Here is a 17658-nt window from a genome sequence, read left to right as displayed (position 1 = left end):
ATTCTCTGGATACCGGGTGACGTTGTGTAGGCTATCCCCTGGATCAAGATCAAGGTATTAAAGACAGATTACTACTCCATGATCCATAATCCCCTTTGAGTGAAAAAAATGCAAGGATATTAATCAACAGAAACTTCCTAGTCTTAAAAGTAGGTCAGGACATGCGTTTCAAGTCTTCCGTTTGCTATAACTCTAATTTGCATGAAACATTCATGTATGCTGTGACACTCGAGGTTTGATTTACAATACTACTACGCCCAAAACAGAATATTTTACTTCAAGTATATGTACCCAATGGTGATGAATTTTGAACCGAAAAAAACAAAGAAACAAATCAACTGAACCAAAGGTTGAGCTCCGGAAAAATATGCAATGGATGTACATGTAGATAAACATTATCTCCTCGGGAAGGACACTAAAACAAATTATCCAAAAACATATATATATATATATATATATATATATATATATATATATATATATATATATATATATATATATATATATATATATAAATATATATACAGGGTTTTACATCACTTTTAACTTTTGAGAGTCCCTGGGACTCCTGGTGTTAGAAAATGGGAGTCCTACATCAAAATATGGGGGTCCCAATTTATTTCACAAAAATGTTTTATAGTTTATCAATGCCATGGTCTTCACTGTGTTCAATTAGTATTAATTTGCATACACAGAGACAACAAGGTTCCATATTGTACATGGAGGGGTAACTATTGTGCAACACATGCACACAACTATAGGGCATATTCAACTGACTCTGTATAGTTTGAACCGCCTGTATAACTATAATGAAGAGTTGAAGACAAAAACACATTTCACTAACCTTTTTATCGATTAATTTTGGTGTTTGACCCAACTTACATTAGTTTAATTCACGTACGCGTGTGTAACTATCTGTGGCTTATCGAGTCACGGACTCGTACTACCATACATACTAGTCAATCCGTTCGCCAAGTTTGATCACATTTTTTGACAAGCACGCCACAAAATGGAAAGAAACCACTAAGTATCGAGAAAAAAGTTTCATGTCCGGTTTATTTCAGTTAAAAAAATGCGTAACACGTAGGAAATGTCTCGCAATGTCAACAGTTCAGAACAACTACATTTCATTTACAAACCGGGTCGACTGTTATGGCCGTCTCGCTTCAGGACGGCCGGAGGTCAAATATCAACAGTTTAAAGGGGCTTTTTGGCAGTCAAACGCTTGAAAATTCACAAAATACACTTCAATTTAACCGAATCCTTACAAATTTCTCAATCTTGCATGTTTTGGACTTCGAAAACCTTAACCTCGGGTTCCATGTCGAGAGTTAGGCATCACACAGTGCCGCCATCTTGGCCGCCGATACGTTCGAAGTTCACTATCGCGATCGATTTGGTCACCAAATCGCGTCATTTTTCCATAAAATATTCTCAAAAAAACTGTAAAATCTATCATTTCTATCACCCAGAGGGCAGTAGCTTGGCATAATATAGTTGTCTTCCATGTCTATACGGCATGGTAAAGCTTTCAAAACGTACGTACGTGTTTCGTTCAATGCACTGTGGCCGTATCCGTGTACGGGTGAAACTGCAGACCTGATTAAATATTCATGAAAACTGCTGACCTCTTTTGAAGAAAGTTCGCATAAATTACTGGAATTTTTTATTGTTAGGCTGCATGATGTCATTATTTTTAGTCCTTATAAGGTACTAAACTGGGTTCAAAGGGTCAGGAATACCCTCCTTCTGGCTGAGTTCGGCAATGCATAGCTAAGTTAGGCATAAGCATAGAACGCAATCACTGTCGGTTTATATACCGACGTGGCGCTGAGAGGGAGAATGCCGTGTCGGTTTATAAACCGACGCGGCACTTTAAGGGTTAAAGTACGGGGTCGGTAAGGTTTACTGGGATGTGTTTTACGTGTTCAGCAGCTTCGCAAGGTGTACACCAGCAACAGATATTGCTGCGTCCCAAGGGACGCGTGGTTTAGTTTTTGAGGGGTCCTGCGTCCGGTTTTTATGCGTAAAGGACGCAGAAATGCGCGTCATGTAAAACCCTGTATATATATATATATATATAGAACAAAGCAGGTCAAGACGCACCAACTCAGGACACCAAGCTCTTCATTTATAAAATTTATTACACCGACGTTTCGTGGGAGTAATCCCACTTTATCAAGGTTAAAACAATCTGAAATAAAATAACAACGACAAACTTAAAGTAAAATACACATGCTAAAAAAGATTGAATCATACAGAGACTGGAAAACGTGTAAAAGTAAAAATAAAAATTGGCGCCAACTTACAAAAAAGCCGAGCAGAAAACTGCTCCGCTTTCCTTCAAACCCAGGAGTGGAATGGTCAAAGTGTGGGTATTGTTTCAAAACAACGTCAAGGCTTATTTATACTTGAAAGACATTTGCATATTAAAGTGTAGGAAAGGTGGCAGTGCAAACCACACAGAAATGACGTACTAAAAATATCCGACTCTAAAAATACAGCTCAAACAGGTGAAATTATGAACCGTGGACAATAGTGTACATCCAAGGACACTTATGTAACAACTGAAATTCTACAATACATCAAACTAGAACAGTTACAAAGAAAACTAAAAATGAATACTGCTGAAAGAGTGATGCCTACTAAAAATCGTCAAAATGAAATGAAGAAAGAGCTGTAAAATCTGCTTACACATCTAGAATTTTTGTGGTGTCTCTCTGTTCAAACCCTGAGGATACATTGTGTTGAGTTGAAATATCCACTTGGACTCTGTGAAATCTCTGGAGAATTTGTCATCTTTGTGTACCTTTTCAAGAATTACAACTTTCATATTTTTGACGGAGTGGTTAGATGAATTAAAATGTTGGCTCACGAACATTGCAGGATTATTAGGGTCAGATTTATTAGATTTAATCATACTCCTGTGTCCAGCCATTCTATATCTGATTTTATTCTTGGTTTGTCCAACATATTGACACATGCATTTATCACAGTAGATACAGTATATAACATTCTCAGTGTTACAATTATAATTCCCTTTTATTTGAAATATTTTTCCATTATGGATATTAGTCATTTTGTCCGTTTTTACCATATGTGAACACATTATTTTACATTTACTATCTCCACATGGTCCTGAACCATAATTTATATTGTCCTTACGTTTCAATGTTAATTTATGTCTAACAATGAGTTGACCAAGGTTTGCGCACACTCTTTGTGAAATAAGAGGTGGGTGGGGCACGACTTCACGCATTCTTTTGGAAATTTTTAATATATCTTGGTGTTTTTTTGGCCATTTCTTTTATATTTGGGCGCAGAGGATGAAAGTCACTGACCCATGCTACTCTCTTTGTTGTCTTAGGTTTGTTATATTGAAGAAAATGTGTCCTAGGTTTATTACGAACCTTCTCTATGATTTCAATATATATATATATATATATATATATATATTATGTAAAGATAGATAATAGATTGACAGACAGACAGATAGATAGATAGAGAGATAGATAGATACAGACATAGATGTCTGTGGCTGTGTTTACATCACATGCTGTGGCACAGTGTTGCGGAATTTTGAGGGGAAATTCTAGTCTTTGCAAATCAATAGCCTAACAACAACTTTCTACGATGTACAATCTAAGAACCACAGTCTTCTCGAGCTGAACACACTTGCTTTATCTCCGTACAGCTGGATATTAAAGACAAAACATCAAACTGAGAATTCCAAAGAATTGAAAAGGAGCCCGCTGAGGAATTCCAATCTGAGAAACGGTGATCCACATTTGTCCAGAATGACTACAGAGGGACCCATGGTTGGATGAATCTCTGCCTGAGCCACGGCTCTCTAATCCCTAGACAGCAGTAACTTTTATGAGACTCTGGGAGAGAAGAGACAGAGTTGTCTTTTGAAACATGCAAGATGCCTCGAGTATAGCTGGCTTCTCAATGAATAATTTAGGGCCAGCAGGTACGAAAGAAAAATGGAAGTATCTTCATTTAATGCCCTGTACATAAAATGCACATGGTTTAGAGAGCGCCACTGGCATATTCATAGCAAGGAATTGTCCGAATACCGGTAAGTGCTGACGTAAATGAACGCCGGATATTTGCCATCACCTGAGCATCTCTCTTCACGGAGACAAAACTTGCAAAATTTCCTTGAGATCCGCATTAATATTCCATACACACTGAATTTCCCTGGAGGATTCCATGTGTGCCGATGTTTTACCATCAGAGAGAATGGACATCATGCATTTTTTAAAATTGAAATGCGCTGAGAAATTATACACGACTCCACTGCCTATCGCTCCAGTAGGAGGAAGGGCAATGAGATTTCTATGTGTAGCAGGCAATTACGTTATAAGAACTGTCTGTATTCCTTGCCTGATACATTAAACAACACATCCCTGTACCTCAATCATCAACTGAAAGGCAAATTTCAGATGAAAGAATATACATGTATCCAGAGGAATCTACATTTTTTCTTATTCTTCATTTCATTGAACAGCACAACCAGAGACACTGCACTGCCTCATAAAACGTACATCTTGTTTTAAGCTAAACAAAGCCAGCGAATACTTGAATCTATTTGCAGTATTTGGAGAGACTGAAAACAAAAGGGTTCATTAACAACAGTGGAAAGTGGTGGTGGGCCGTTGTTACATGTCACAGAGGGTGTTCATTGCGGGATCATCATTCCATTAAAAACATACAACTACTGCTGAGCCTTGAATAAACTCTGTCAGTCAATAGCATTTCACAACTACCTTCTACAAACTGTTTCATACCTAAACCTAGCAAAGACTCAAAGAAACTTTATCACAATACAATCTGCTGCATCTTCTTTTCACAACCTGTAAATGTTTGATATTGTCTTTGACCCCAAACTATCAGTCACACTGTTTCTGCAGGCAGTACAGACGTTTACTATTGATGCAGCAATATGTCATGAGACTTACCTTGAAGCCAATCAGAACAGGTTGAAAACCATGACTAGAATTTGCACTGGGAATTTCATGGGGCAGTCATGAAAAACAGCACAATTTATGATGAAAGTTTGGGTTTGACTCTACAGAATTCTATTGTGAGGCTGCCATAAACACAAGGAATGGGGGTGTCGGTGGGAGGGGGGGGTGTGATGGTCACCACAAGACAACTGCACAGCAAACTGCCACTAACCACAAGACATTTTGATATCACACTGACCCACTGATTTTAAAATTCTCAAATACATTGATTTTAACATTTTCAAACATGTCACTGCTTTCTTTCTACTTATAGCTCAGATAGCTGATTTTTTTGGTTTTATAGTCTCTTACTGATGCTCATAGGTCCAACCAACACTAACATTGTGCAAAAACTGTTGGCCTCTTTCAACGCCAGCCCCTGCACTTCAATTTTTGTGCAAAATTAATGAGTGGAAATTTAGTATTGGCACCTAAGAAGGGTATCCCATGAAAATGGTTGTTCACCGATGAAAATCAAAAACCTAAATTTCAAGAACAAACATTTATACAGCCTTAATTCTGTGATGATGCCATCTGGATAGAGTATAGTCACTGTAAACTAAGATAATCCAATTTCTATCCAAACACAAATCACCGTACTCCACAGAAATCACTACATTTTGCAATGTGTGACAGATGACACCTCTACAGGGTCAAAGGTCACACTTAAGCATTCACTGATTGGAATGCAATCCTTTGGGACTCTAAATTGATGAATGCTGTGACATTTTTCCCTTAAGCAATTATGTTGACTGAAACGCAATCCCAATCTAATAACTCCAAAAAGAGACAAATTATCTTTCCTAACATAAGCACTGCTTTTTCTGCAGTGTTATAAAAGAGGCTGGAATTACGGTAAAAAAGTAAAGATTTTAGTCTTTCCTTAAAAGGAATGGTATTTTTAATGTTTTGTACACAATATACCAAAACAACAAAATCCAGCTGTCAATATATTTTTCTGCAAACTTCTCAGAATGTAAATATTTTATCACAGCTGATAGACTCTTGATATGCTGGCTGGGAGGAACTGCAAAAAAAATTCTGAGAAAACTCTTGCAGTCGCATTCCACCTTGACAAATAACATCTACCGGTAATAAAATTTACGCATGTAGTTGATAAAATTTTGTTTACCTTCTTTTTATTATGCTATCACTTTTTATCGGTCTTTTTATCATATGTCAGATTTATGATTGAATATTAATGCTTTAAGATGATCCTTTGCAGCCAAATATTAATACTTTTCCTCACTGAAGAGTACAAAATTTTCTGCAAAAGACAACTATTTTCAGTCTCTGTTACATCAATTTGCCTTAGAGGGCTCTCTAGCATATGTGGAGAAAATTTGAAAAGCCCAAATTATCAAATATCACACACAAGCATGCATAACAGGAATGAATCAGTGTGGATTTGACTGACTTTGAAAGCTATAAACATGCAAAAATTGGATGATTTGGAGACTAAATGGCAAAAATACAGTATGGGGCTTGATTAAATGTCATCATCTTGACAACAATTTTGCTGATTGACTGCTGAAGCACGGTTCATGCTACACACCTCAATTTAGATGACTGATTAGAATCGTGGTGGTGGCGACTGACTTCTGTAGTATGCACAGTAAGTGTTCTTTGCACTGTAAGTGCCTAACATACCTATTTTACTCATTGTTTTAAAGAAAGATTATACTAATGGTAATATAATGATATTACAGGAAATAAAAATTTTGTGAAGATTAAAATTTTGGGAGGGGACAAGAAATAATGAAACACAAATGCATTATTGATAAAATTGTCTGTACACTTTCCCATTCCCTATTTCATTGGTTGTAGATTGTATCATATCAACACATCATAAGATTTCCGGAAAAAACACTATACTTTTACTGCCTGACATATCTGTTCCTCTGATGACCACCATCAAACCAAAGAAAGTAGTGTTGTTTTTGACAGCAAAGTTTATGGCTATGGCATTTTCATGAACATGTATGTGTGAGTGGGTACACTGTAAAATATTAGGAGTTCATCAGTTACGCTTGAGCAGGTCCTATCATACGTTTTTCGGACTTGTAATATGCATCGTGAAGTCGTGAAGTCTTCGCAGACAAATGACTTAACTGCAATTGCTGATTGATTTTGTAGGCTATTCATCATGGCCATTTTGAAGGATAACACAGACTGATTTGTAAGACACATAAATTATTGTCATGGACTGCCCCCTTGGTGACAGGCGATGCTGCCGTTTTTCAGGCAACAACAGGCAGGAACATTCCGCTGCATGCCTCGATTTAATACATTTGGGAATAGGGAAAAATGTTTTCTGAAAATTTAGATTTCAAACTCCTCCATTAAAATGTTCCACAAAAATTATTGTTATCGCAAATATCAACATGAATGTATGTATTCATATACATGTATCAGTCAAGTATTTTCAAAACAATAAATGAGGAAATTTGCTGACTTGACATATTTACAGACAATTTTTGTGTTTACTTAAGTCCAATATTGAGGCATATTTTTTGAAACTGTTAAAATTTGTTTTATTGATAGTTATTCACAGGCAATCATACTAATGGACCAGTGGTTTTGCAACTATCTAAATAAACCCTTTCACGGCAATGGTTTGGCCCAAACCTATTGTTATCAAAGACTGTGGACCTGTGTACGGGGAAACAAGGGTGAACAAGAAGTTCACACACCAGCTCTACGGTTTGCAGTCTTTACACCTTGTTGCAAAGAAAAAGTATGATTTTCACATCTTTTAAGTGACAGATGGCTGCTTTTATGAGCTTTTCATAGGTATTCTGTGTCTACATACCGCTGAAAGACGTACGTACATAGTAAATGTTCTCACTAACAAAGAAGTGTAGGTTCTATAGTCATACTTACTATTGTATGACGTGTGTATTATATGTTACCATATAAAGGATATTACAATACGCTTCAAAACAGTAATACTTTGCTATAAGCTGGTATATTTATGTATCTCATCATACACACTTTATCATACCAACATATTAGGAGTACAATTTTCTGTATGTCAGAGAATATCAATATTTTACCAGCTGATACAAATGTGGGAGACATAAGCAAATCTTGAATTTTAAAAAAATTGTGGCCCTGAACGAAACAACTGAAATACTTACGATTTGCTTTTCTGTGTACTTGTTAGAACTGAGGAGATTGACGGCTTCCATGTGACCAAAGTCAATGTCATGACCAAGCAGGAAAATAAACAACAATTTGCAGACATATTTCTTCTTTTGGTATCCATCCAATGTTTTATCACCTACAACATCAACACAATTGAACATTACTTTTATATTGTACATTAAATATCATTAAATGGCCGTGGATAATAAAACACATTATATTGTACATTAAATATCATTAAATGGCCGTGGATAATAAAACACATACATGTAACCACAACTCAATGCATTTAGCTGGGGAGGTGGAGGGGAGGGCGTTCAACTCTATTGGAATTAGCATACATATACCTCTTTCTCCCAGGTGGGAATTACTTGTGAGTTACCATGAACTTACCAAGCAGTGTCTACATCTAGTTAAAACTGAACATTAATTGCCCAGGTATCAGTTACTCTATATCCTTTAGGTCCTTTTTAGTAGTAACCCAATACTATAAAATGCTATCAAACACAGTAAACAGTGCAGAAGGTAACTACTTTGCTTTACTTTGTCGAGCATACCAACTGGGCAACCCATAACATGTTGCAACCAAGTCAGACTTGGTAACTTATAGTAGACTGTCATCGGGAGAAAGAGGATTATATAAATTTCCACTGGTAAACAAGCTACACCATGGAGACCGCGTGTCCACTTCTCACTGGATCACTGTCTACATTTTGTCTGAAATGTTGATTTTTTTTAAATACTGTCAACAGTTCCAACTTCCCAAATACCAATTTCAGCAATTTTTCGGAGGGAAGGTCTCATCGAAAATTCATGCTTTGGTTTTCACAATTCTAATGTCAGAGATGGGTAAGGGAGTTTAGGTCAGTGCGTTAGGTTCGTATGCCGTTCTTCTGTTTCACATATCTTCAATTCCATTTGAAGTTGGGAGGATAGTGTCAAACGTTTACAACACTAGAAAGTGAGTAATAAACATGATGATCTGTCTGGTGTAAGAAATTCATTAAAGGCAACATTCATGATGTAAAACATGATTATTAGGTCTAAATATTGAACAAAATTAGCGAGTACTGTCACAACAAGTGTAGTGTTTCTGTTGATAGGAAAAATTGTTTAAACATTTGTAGGAAATGGGAAAAGCATTAGGACTTTTAATATGTTCAATAATATGGACCCTGAAGGCTGATAGTTGGTGCTCTGCGATGACTTTTCGGCAAATTATAAGCAATTCAAATTGCACTGAAACCTTCAGATTTTTTCCAAAACGTTTGAAAAATTTGCTGAATATAAAGGCAAAACAAATTACTGCAAATTCTCTAGAGCCATCACGAGTTTAATATTCAGCACTTTTTCGCTGAGATGCAGGTATACCTGATATGAGTGTGTGAGTAAATTTTCAAGACAAATCCTGATGCTTTTCCTGAGCCAATTTCAGATTTTCAAATATACATATGCTTATTCAAATACACTTACAAAGCATGGGGCAAACAAAAAGACAGAATTTTGCTACATTCAGTAAAACACCAGAAGATGTGAAAAACTTGACATCTTTTGGGAGCATTCTTTCCGTCTCTCTTTGCATTCAACATTATAATATCTAAAATCTGCATGTCTGAAAAAATTTGAAACAAAAATCACGCAAAACAAGCCAATTGGATTCAAGCCTGTTGACCAACTGTGTGTATCACTGAAATGATTATTCAAAATCATTTTGTATACCCTAACAGTGGAAAAGGTCAAATTTACTTTACCTTTGAACTTCGACCTAATATTTGCTAATTCTTTGTTGATTCTCTTGATCTCAGCTTCTTTACTCTTGCCTGAGAAGAGATGAAATCATCAATATTGTATGAGACATGCATACACACATCACCTTCACAGTTCATTAGACCTGCTGGACCCATCTCCCATTCTGAAATCCAGGGGCCACTGAACACAGATTTTACATGGAAACATTCCACAGAAACCATCAATACTGACACAGAATACATCATGTAGAACATTAAAAATCTCTGGTTCAATTTTCTATTCTTTTGTCTATCCTGCCTGGTGAGCTGTGACCTGCATTTTGTGGGATTATGGGAATAAAGTGTGATGACTGGGATGTGCTTGACTACATGTAGTTTTATTTACTTGTTTGTTTGTTTGTTGAGATTTACTTATTGGGAATTTGTTTCCTAACTGCAGCACAGAAAGTAAAAGGGAGATGATTGTGGAGTTGAGGGTTTTATTTATCTTTTAAGGTAGCGGTAAAGGCTATTTTTGCACCAATTCTTTTCTCAGAGTTAATGTCAAGTTTCAAGTGTTAGAATCAAGATATTTAGTTCAAATTTTCAGGATAACTCCCTTAGTTAATACTTTCTCCAAAGAATATAAAAATTGTATGTTTGTAGCCATGATTTTGAAATATGACACCAATCAATATTAAAATTTAATTTTTCATATTTTTTTACATCTTTGAATTTAATAATAAATTAATATTACCAAATTAGTTATAAATATGTTGACACTATTAATTGTAAGATTTGTACGGCAGGATTTGTAAATAAAATTTGTTTTTATGATTTTACATGGGTTTACATATCAAAAAATTATTAAAAATTCTTTCAAATTTCAAAATGTGATTTTTTGAAAAGTACTTCAAATACAGAAAAATTATGCCGTACAAATCTTATCTGTAACCTCGTTAATAGGCTGTAAAAATTCCATGTCCATATCGCATTTCAAAGGTTGGATTTAATTAGTATAAAATTATGTAGGAAAACTGTTATTCTGTCAAAATTGTTGAAAACAAGCCATGTTTGCACCCCTCTTTTGAAGTCAAAGAGCAGTCTTTTTGGTTAATCTCACTTTTGACACCTCTTTGACACTCAAAGAATCTAAAAATGCATTTATAATAGCAGTCACGCATTCTGAATGCAAGCACTGCCTTGTCAAACTTTCCTAAAAAACAGTAAAAAATGACTTTTCCTTTTCAAACATTTTTTTAAAAGCTAGGGGACCTCTACCATACTTAATACACTAAGGACTCCCCAACTTCCTCTTATTTGGTCAGTTTTTCAGAAGTTTCAATGGGCTATAACTCTGCAATGCTTATGACCCCAAATGTCTAGTTTTTTTTATTCCACAGAGAATGTTGACTTCTTTCATGTTTTAATAGTTTTATTGAAGTTTATAACTGACGCTCTAGCCTTTACCGCTACCTTAACCCTTTTCATGTCAGAAATTATCATCTCCTAATCTACCATGTGATTAGAAAGTGGTATTGATTCAAAACTGTACCGTATTTTTGCCCACTTGGCTTGGTCTGTTATACTACTTCGCGGCTTTAGTCTGTAAAAATCACCTGTTTTCAGGGCCTTCAAATTTTCCAAGTTTTTGTTAAAAAATGCACCACACGGACATGTCAGGCCTCACTGGGTTTAGCCAACTTGACTTGATGGTGACGCATGAAGCATCAACGACACCCTTGAGTCTTTTACAAGTCAAATTAACTGACATGACCAGTAAAAATATTGCACGCAAAAGCTGGTACATGCATCAGTTCAAGAGGCTTCAAGAAGCCAGTTCTACTTCACCGTCATAATCATGAGTTTTCTGAGAACTGTAATTAGCCAGTGAGCGAATGCTAAGATGTATAACGAGAATATTGGTGCCGGAAGATGCTATCATCTGAGGCAAAGCCATTGACTGTCTACTTTCTAAGCTGATCTGACATCCGAAAGGCTTCTCGCCGGAAATGACCAGATCGTTACACCGCCACTAGAGCACATTTAAGACTTTTCCGCAAGACTAGTTGAAGGAAAAGGAGACGTGACTTGAATCAGAAAACAAATCAATTCATTCCACATTATGCAAATGAAAAGGAGACAGATTAAATACACATGTAAATTACCGGTAATAGATCGGCAGGTAGGGCAACTTGACAGTTTTCAGAACATATTTCCATGACAACATCTATTTAGGACTTTTTTAAAATGAATCACTTTGCATTTATTTGACAGATAAGTTATCTTATTGAGATAATTTTAAAAGCAGTCGGTCTGTTTGAACCCTCTAACCACCCTACAGTAGTTTGGAACATCCCTATAGTTTTCAATGAAAGTTGGACCAGTCTACTGCAAAATAGGTGAAAACAGAAATCACCTATATGTAGGTTGTATGAATTTCAAATTTCCGTACAGCAGCTAGATTTGATATCTCATGAGAGAACTACTCTCTGTAGAAAGCCAGATTAGGGACGGTATGTACAAAGCGTGTGTTCAGGTGTACCTTTGTCACTATAAATGTATGATATATTTCAAAACAGACAGCCGCAGAAATTTGCTTTATTACTGAAATGGCTACTCACCCATCCTGAGTTAGGAATTGTGGATAATTAAGGTAGAACGTGCCCCAAAGACACATATTTGGGCTCTCAATTTTTTTATAATTCTTTTCTGATCTACCACTTGTGGGGGTTCATTTTTTAAAAAAACTCTTGATGTAAAAAAACTTTCACCGTCTCAGTTTTTCGAAAATTTCATTTTTCTCCATAGAGTTAACACAGGGGGTGGCGGCCATTTTGAATTTTAAATATCGGTAAATCTTGGGTAATTTGTATCTCTAGTACGAAAATTTGCGTGGTGACCCCCGATTTTTATTCCTGATTTGGAAAGAGAATGGTTAAAATATTCCTTAAGGAAAGTTTGAGCAAAAGTTTAAGCCTTTCACTTTTGAGATGCATATTATATTATTAACATTAAAATGCACACAGCAAACCAATTTCATTGCTATGAACCTACGATAACTTCCCTGCCTCTGTATGAAAATTTGGAAGTGCAAAACTATGACAACAAGATTAGGATTTGTACGTCTCCTGAACATTAATTTATCATTGATAAATTGCCGACATATGTTGTTGGAGCTTCAAAATGAAATCTGAAGAACGACCGAGTATCACGCACACACAATTTGATTTCCACAGCATAATTGAGGCAAATGATAATCGATGTGAATTTGCACAAGAAAATTGAAAGAGAGCTAAACCGCTCTTCACCTAAATGCAGTGACTCGTGTTTGCCATGCTGGTGTTTGCATTATCCGCAGCCCGTATCTGTGATTTCACCTCAAAAAGGCACACCGATGCAACCATTCACTGGACCAGCACAATGACATCTGACAAATAATTGAATTCAGCACGTTGCTGGAACCAGTTAATTCAAGCAGCATTTTATATAAGCTGATCACAATTTGACCCAAATAAGTTCAGCTCAGTAAATGGTCTTGTGACATAATACTGCATGTTGTAATGTGTACATTACCTATCAGTGTAGACCCATAGAAATGAAAAACCAAACAATGATTTAATATTGATAATAATACAATAATATTAACAATCTATCATTTACTAAAGCTATGTACATCAAACAGCTGACAATTTCATATTGCAATTTTTGTGTGGATAGTATATGTACTTAGTAAATGTACATTACACTGCATGAAAAGCTACATTGGTAAAGTACACACACAACAATATGGTAAGGGCAATTGATACAGAGAAAATAAATATGTATGGGATGGGGGTCAGATGACTATGAATACTATTGAAAATCATCAATTTTTTAATTATGATCAAAACAAATAAATCATACAGCAATTTATGTTTTGACAGGAACTTCATAAAATTAAGTTGTGGAATATCATTGAAGTGCGGTGTGTACATTACAATTTCTGTAATAAAAAAGGACCATTACTTGACTACAATTTAAAAATATTTTTTGGATTTCCCAACTGACTATCATACTGAAATGACAACAGTATGACACAAGATGCATCTCACTGCATCGTAGAATCTTCTTCTGTATGTACAGGCATGTCTACAAATTGAATTATGTGTATCAATGTACATGGACATGCTCCGAGTGTGTGGCACATGTTAGAGCCGTGGAGACATGCAAGCTATTCATACAGAACTGGGGTTTGATCTGAAGTGGCACCGTGCTACACATGTAGTGAAGCATTGACCCCTTCAGGGCAAAGACTGGTGCATTCTTGAATGTAATAAATTGGGTGGTTGGACTTGTGGGAGACGGGGAGAGAGACACTGAAAGCTAATGTCATGTACATGTACTGTACTGCACACAGCCACAATAGCCAGACCCAGGGCTGTGATGGTGGCTTGTCAATTTGAGAAAAGCCACTTCACATCGACATGGTATCTTGTTGTCAGCAGCACAGTGGAGTACAATAGGCTTTCACCAAAATATATAAAACAGGGTTCCGCATTCACAAATACCCATCCACCCCACTGCAAAGTGGATTCACCTTGTTGTAGGGAGCCATTCAGATTGTTCCAAGGTTTCAAGGAAAGGGGGGATGTCAGGGTTTAAACTTGACCGGAACAAGGAAACAGTTGTGGGAATGATATTCCTTATCAATACATCTGCACTCAGGCAAAGTTTACATTTGGTTGGCCGTGTGGGGTCAAAGGTCAGTCAGGTCACAGCGGTGGGCAGGGCTGCTGGAAACTTGTGTGGAGTGCAAGTTAGATCCGTGTGTTGTATCTCAGCAGTTTGCTTAATAATATCCAGCAGTTGAAAGCAGTCATTTCACACCATTTGACTACAGCCCTACCATTTGAAGTGTGATAATTTACTGTAAATTACACAGTAATTTCCGCTGCGCACGTTTCCAATTTGCAGTCCCTCGAGCTTTTTCCAGCCATTTCATTTGTCACTTTCCACTGCGAACTTGTGCATCAGTTCCTGACAGGAGCCAAACTGGTGATTTTGCTTTGAACTATCAAATTTCACTCTCTTGTCACGGTAACAGTGGCACACCCATTAAATATTGAAAAAAATCTTTCTAAAAACAGCTAAACTGGTGAGAAATATCCTTGATTGGTGCCACAGGTTTGATACCAAATACAGCATAATGGATCAGATATCAGCTGCTACTGCAGCAGACAGCAGTTTGTGTTTAGCGCAATTTTTCTGTTTCGTACCTTTGTTAATTTACCAGGAAGTGGAAAGTGAAAAAATGCTTGACTCTTGCTTTTGTGATTGTCATCATGACATTGACAATGGCTATAAAGACGTACATGTACAATTGTTGTTGATCTGGTCTGCACAATTTTCATAAGTCTTGCGATAAATTTCCTACAAACAGCGACTATTACACATTAATGGTGGTTATACTTGTAATATTTTTTATCAATTACACTTAAAACGGTAGCCTTTTACACACACATCGTACTCTGTACAATATAGATTTGCCACTATTGACACAAAATGTCAAGTTCGGAGTGAAATTCAATCGCTAAAGATGGCACTGAACACTGAACACATACACTGGGCACTTCAAAGTAATTTTGTGAGTACAACAAGACGCTGTGTTTTACAAATACAGAAAAGACCTGAAATACATCGTAAGTCAAAGTTAATAGAATTTTAATAATAGTAATATAACATCATTTAGAATCAGTCCTAGGAACTTTCACAAGGGGAATTATAGGGGTGGGCCACCCCTCTGGTTTTTTAAGCAATCGATTCATATGTTAATAGCTGTACAAAAGAATATGTTTTCATGACAAAGGAATATGCAAATCGTGCATTGTTATGTAAATGATCGTCCCTCTGTTATTTCTGAGCTGTTGAGAACACAGAGTCTTATTCAACATCACTGAGTAAATGCTCCTTTTTCGTGATGAACTATGAGTTAAATTTCACTTTCCAGTGAGCTACCTAGTAGCACTGCTATTCTTGTCGGTACATCACCATAAAAGGAACTTAATGGCCTAGCAGAAGCTACTGACTACTGTGAAAATAACCATAAAAAGTGTTTTATTACTAAATGGCCATCCTGCCAGCAGTAAGTCATCACAGTTTACCATCTATTTACACATCCAACCTATATGCATTCTATTAATCATATGGTGTACAATAATAAGTACATGTACATGCTATAAGTGTCTTCTTTTTAAGCTATTCCAAAATTCTATGGCTTCACTTCAAAATCTTGACCTGTCACATGGAGTATTGAGCATTTTTACAAGCAGTACGTTTGCTGCATTTCATGATGCAACTACTCATTTGCAAACTTTCAACTATGCTCTTTCAAAGTCAAGAATAAATGTTGGGGATTACAGTGCAAATATCAATAAAAGAGAAACAAAGTATCCAACTGTATCTGAAATTCAACATGGTCGCCATCCTTGTGTCATCTCTTGAGGAGGAAATAAAATTTACAATTTTCCAAAAACTAAGCAATTGAAAATTTTATCTACCGGTACTCCATGGGCTTCAAAATGAGCCCCCACAAATGACAGGCCAAGACAACGTCGTAAAAGTTTGAGAGTTTATATAAATATCTGTTCCTGTCCCGAAGGTGCATTCTACCATAACGCCAGAGTTTATGAGTTAGGATACAGCAGTGTTTTCAGGTATTTGGTAACACTGAGAAACAGTCAACCTTACTAACTATCAAAATCATTTAAATTAACAACTGACAATGTACGCAAGCCATTGTGTGGCATGCAGTATTCCATTTTCAAATTTCTAGGTTACTGGGGAAAATTCATTCAGACCAATAACCAAATCATTACAATTTTTTAGAAAGATTTACAGACTGCATTTTTTTTTATTGTAATGTTGTAAATAAGCTTTGAAAATTGAAGAACTGCTTAGTGACCCCTTAATATCATTAGACAGTGGTATTACCCTACTGTTTACAATAGATAGCTTGAACCTGTACACTTGACAAACAGGGGTTACAGGGTACGACACCTGGAGACCTTTCACAACCGAGAACACAGATGGAACTGATGCCTGGTCGGGATAAATTCACAAACAGAAAACCACATGTTACAGATGCAGGGCATGTAATTTCACAGGTGAATACACTGATAATTCACAGAGATACACACACAGCATGGCTTACAGATACTTACAGTTTCTGATGTCAGAGATAAAGACAGCCAGACCTCTCATTCCATCTCCTTTGACTGCCGGCATGATGACAGATCAACTTAGGTGATTCACAAACAATGAAAGATCTGCAAGAGCAAGCAAAATGGACATCTCAGAAATTTTCCTTCACATCACATGGAAACTGGAATAGTATACTGTAGAAAAGAACCGGTCATAACATCTGCGTAGAACACCCTAAATAATTCAATATCAGTGACTCTTGTTGGTGGGAGTAGAGGTAATAGCCATGGTGATATGCAAATTCTAATTTGCATAATCATTGTTTTTAATTTGCATACCTGCCTGATAAGGTAAGGTCTCCTTGGATGACTGTGCGCTTTTGTGATGAAAAATGGCAACATGGGAATACATGCATTTACTCTCTTGTACTGTTGAATTCTGGGTAAACTGGTTTCTAATGACATTGCAAAACATGTAATTATACCTGTAAAGTTTTCTAGCTTTCTGAATGTATCGTATATATCTTTAACATGAACAATACAAATTTGGCTGAATTTGAGTAAATCTAATGTTTGAACAAATAAACTTTT

The 17658-nt window shown here is 36.4% G+C and overlaps 1 protein-coding gene and 1 long non-coding RNA gene across 2 annotated transcripts in view; both read right to left on the bottom strand.

Moving 5' to 3' along the window:
* LOC139132186 (AP-2 complex subunit alpha-2-like) overlaps positions 1 to 17658 on the bottom strand; it is a 72404-nt gene that overhangs the window by 44137 nt on the left and 10609 nt on the right. The window contains exons 2-4 of the mRNA XM_070698579.1: positions 17089 to 17193; positions 9911 to 9979; positions 8153 to 8295 (exon numbers count right to left, since the gene is read on the bottom strand). Coding sequence (XP_070554680.1) covers positions 8153 to 8295; positions 9911 to 9979; positions 17089 to 17152 — 276 coding nt within the window. The 5' untranslated portion in view covers positions 17153 to 17193. The remainder of the gene's footprint in view (positions 1 to 8152; positions 8296 to 9910; positions 9980 to 17088; positions 17194 to 17658) is intronic.
* LOC139132179 (uncharacterized) lies at positions 2111 to 3421 on the bottom strand. Its single transcript, XR_011552258.1, has 2 exons — positions 2310 to 3421; positions 2111 to 2194 (listed from the first exon to the last, which is right to left on the bottom strand). It is a non-coding gene; the product is annotated as an uncharacterized lncRNA (long non-coding RNA).

The sequence above is a fragment of the Ptychodera flava genome, chromosome 1 (assembly GCF_041260155.1).
Source record: "Ptychodera flava strain L36383 chromosome 1, AS_Pfla_20210202, whole genome shotgun sequence".
NCBI classification, from domain to species: Eukaryota; Metazoa; Hemichordata; class Enteropneusta; family Ptychoderidae; genus Ptychodera; species Ptychodera flava.
This window is presented reverse-complemented; position numbering and strand designations above follow the sequence as displayed.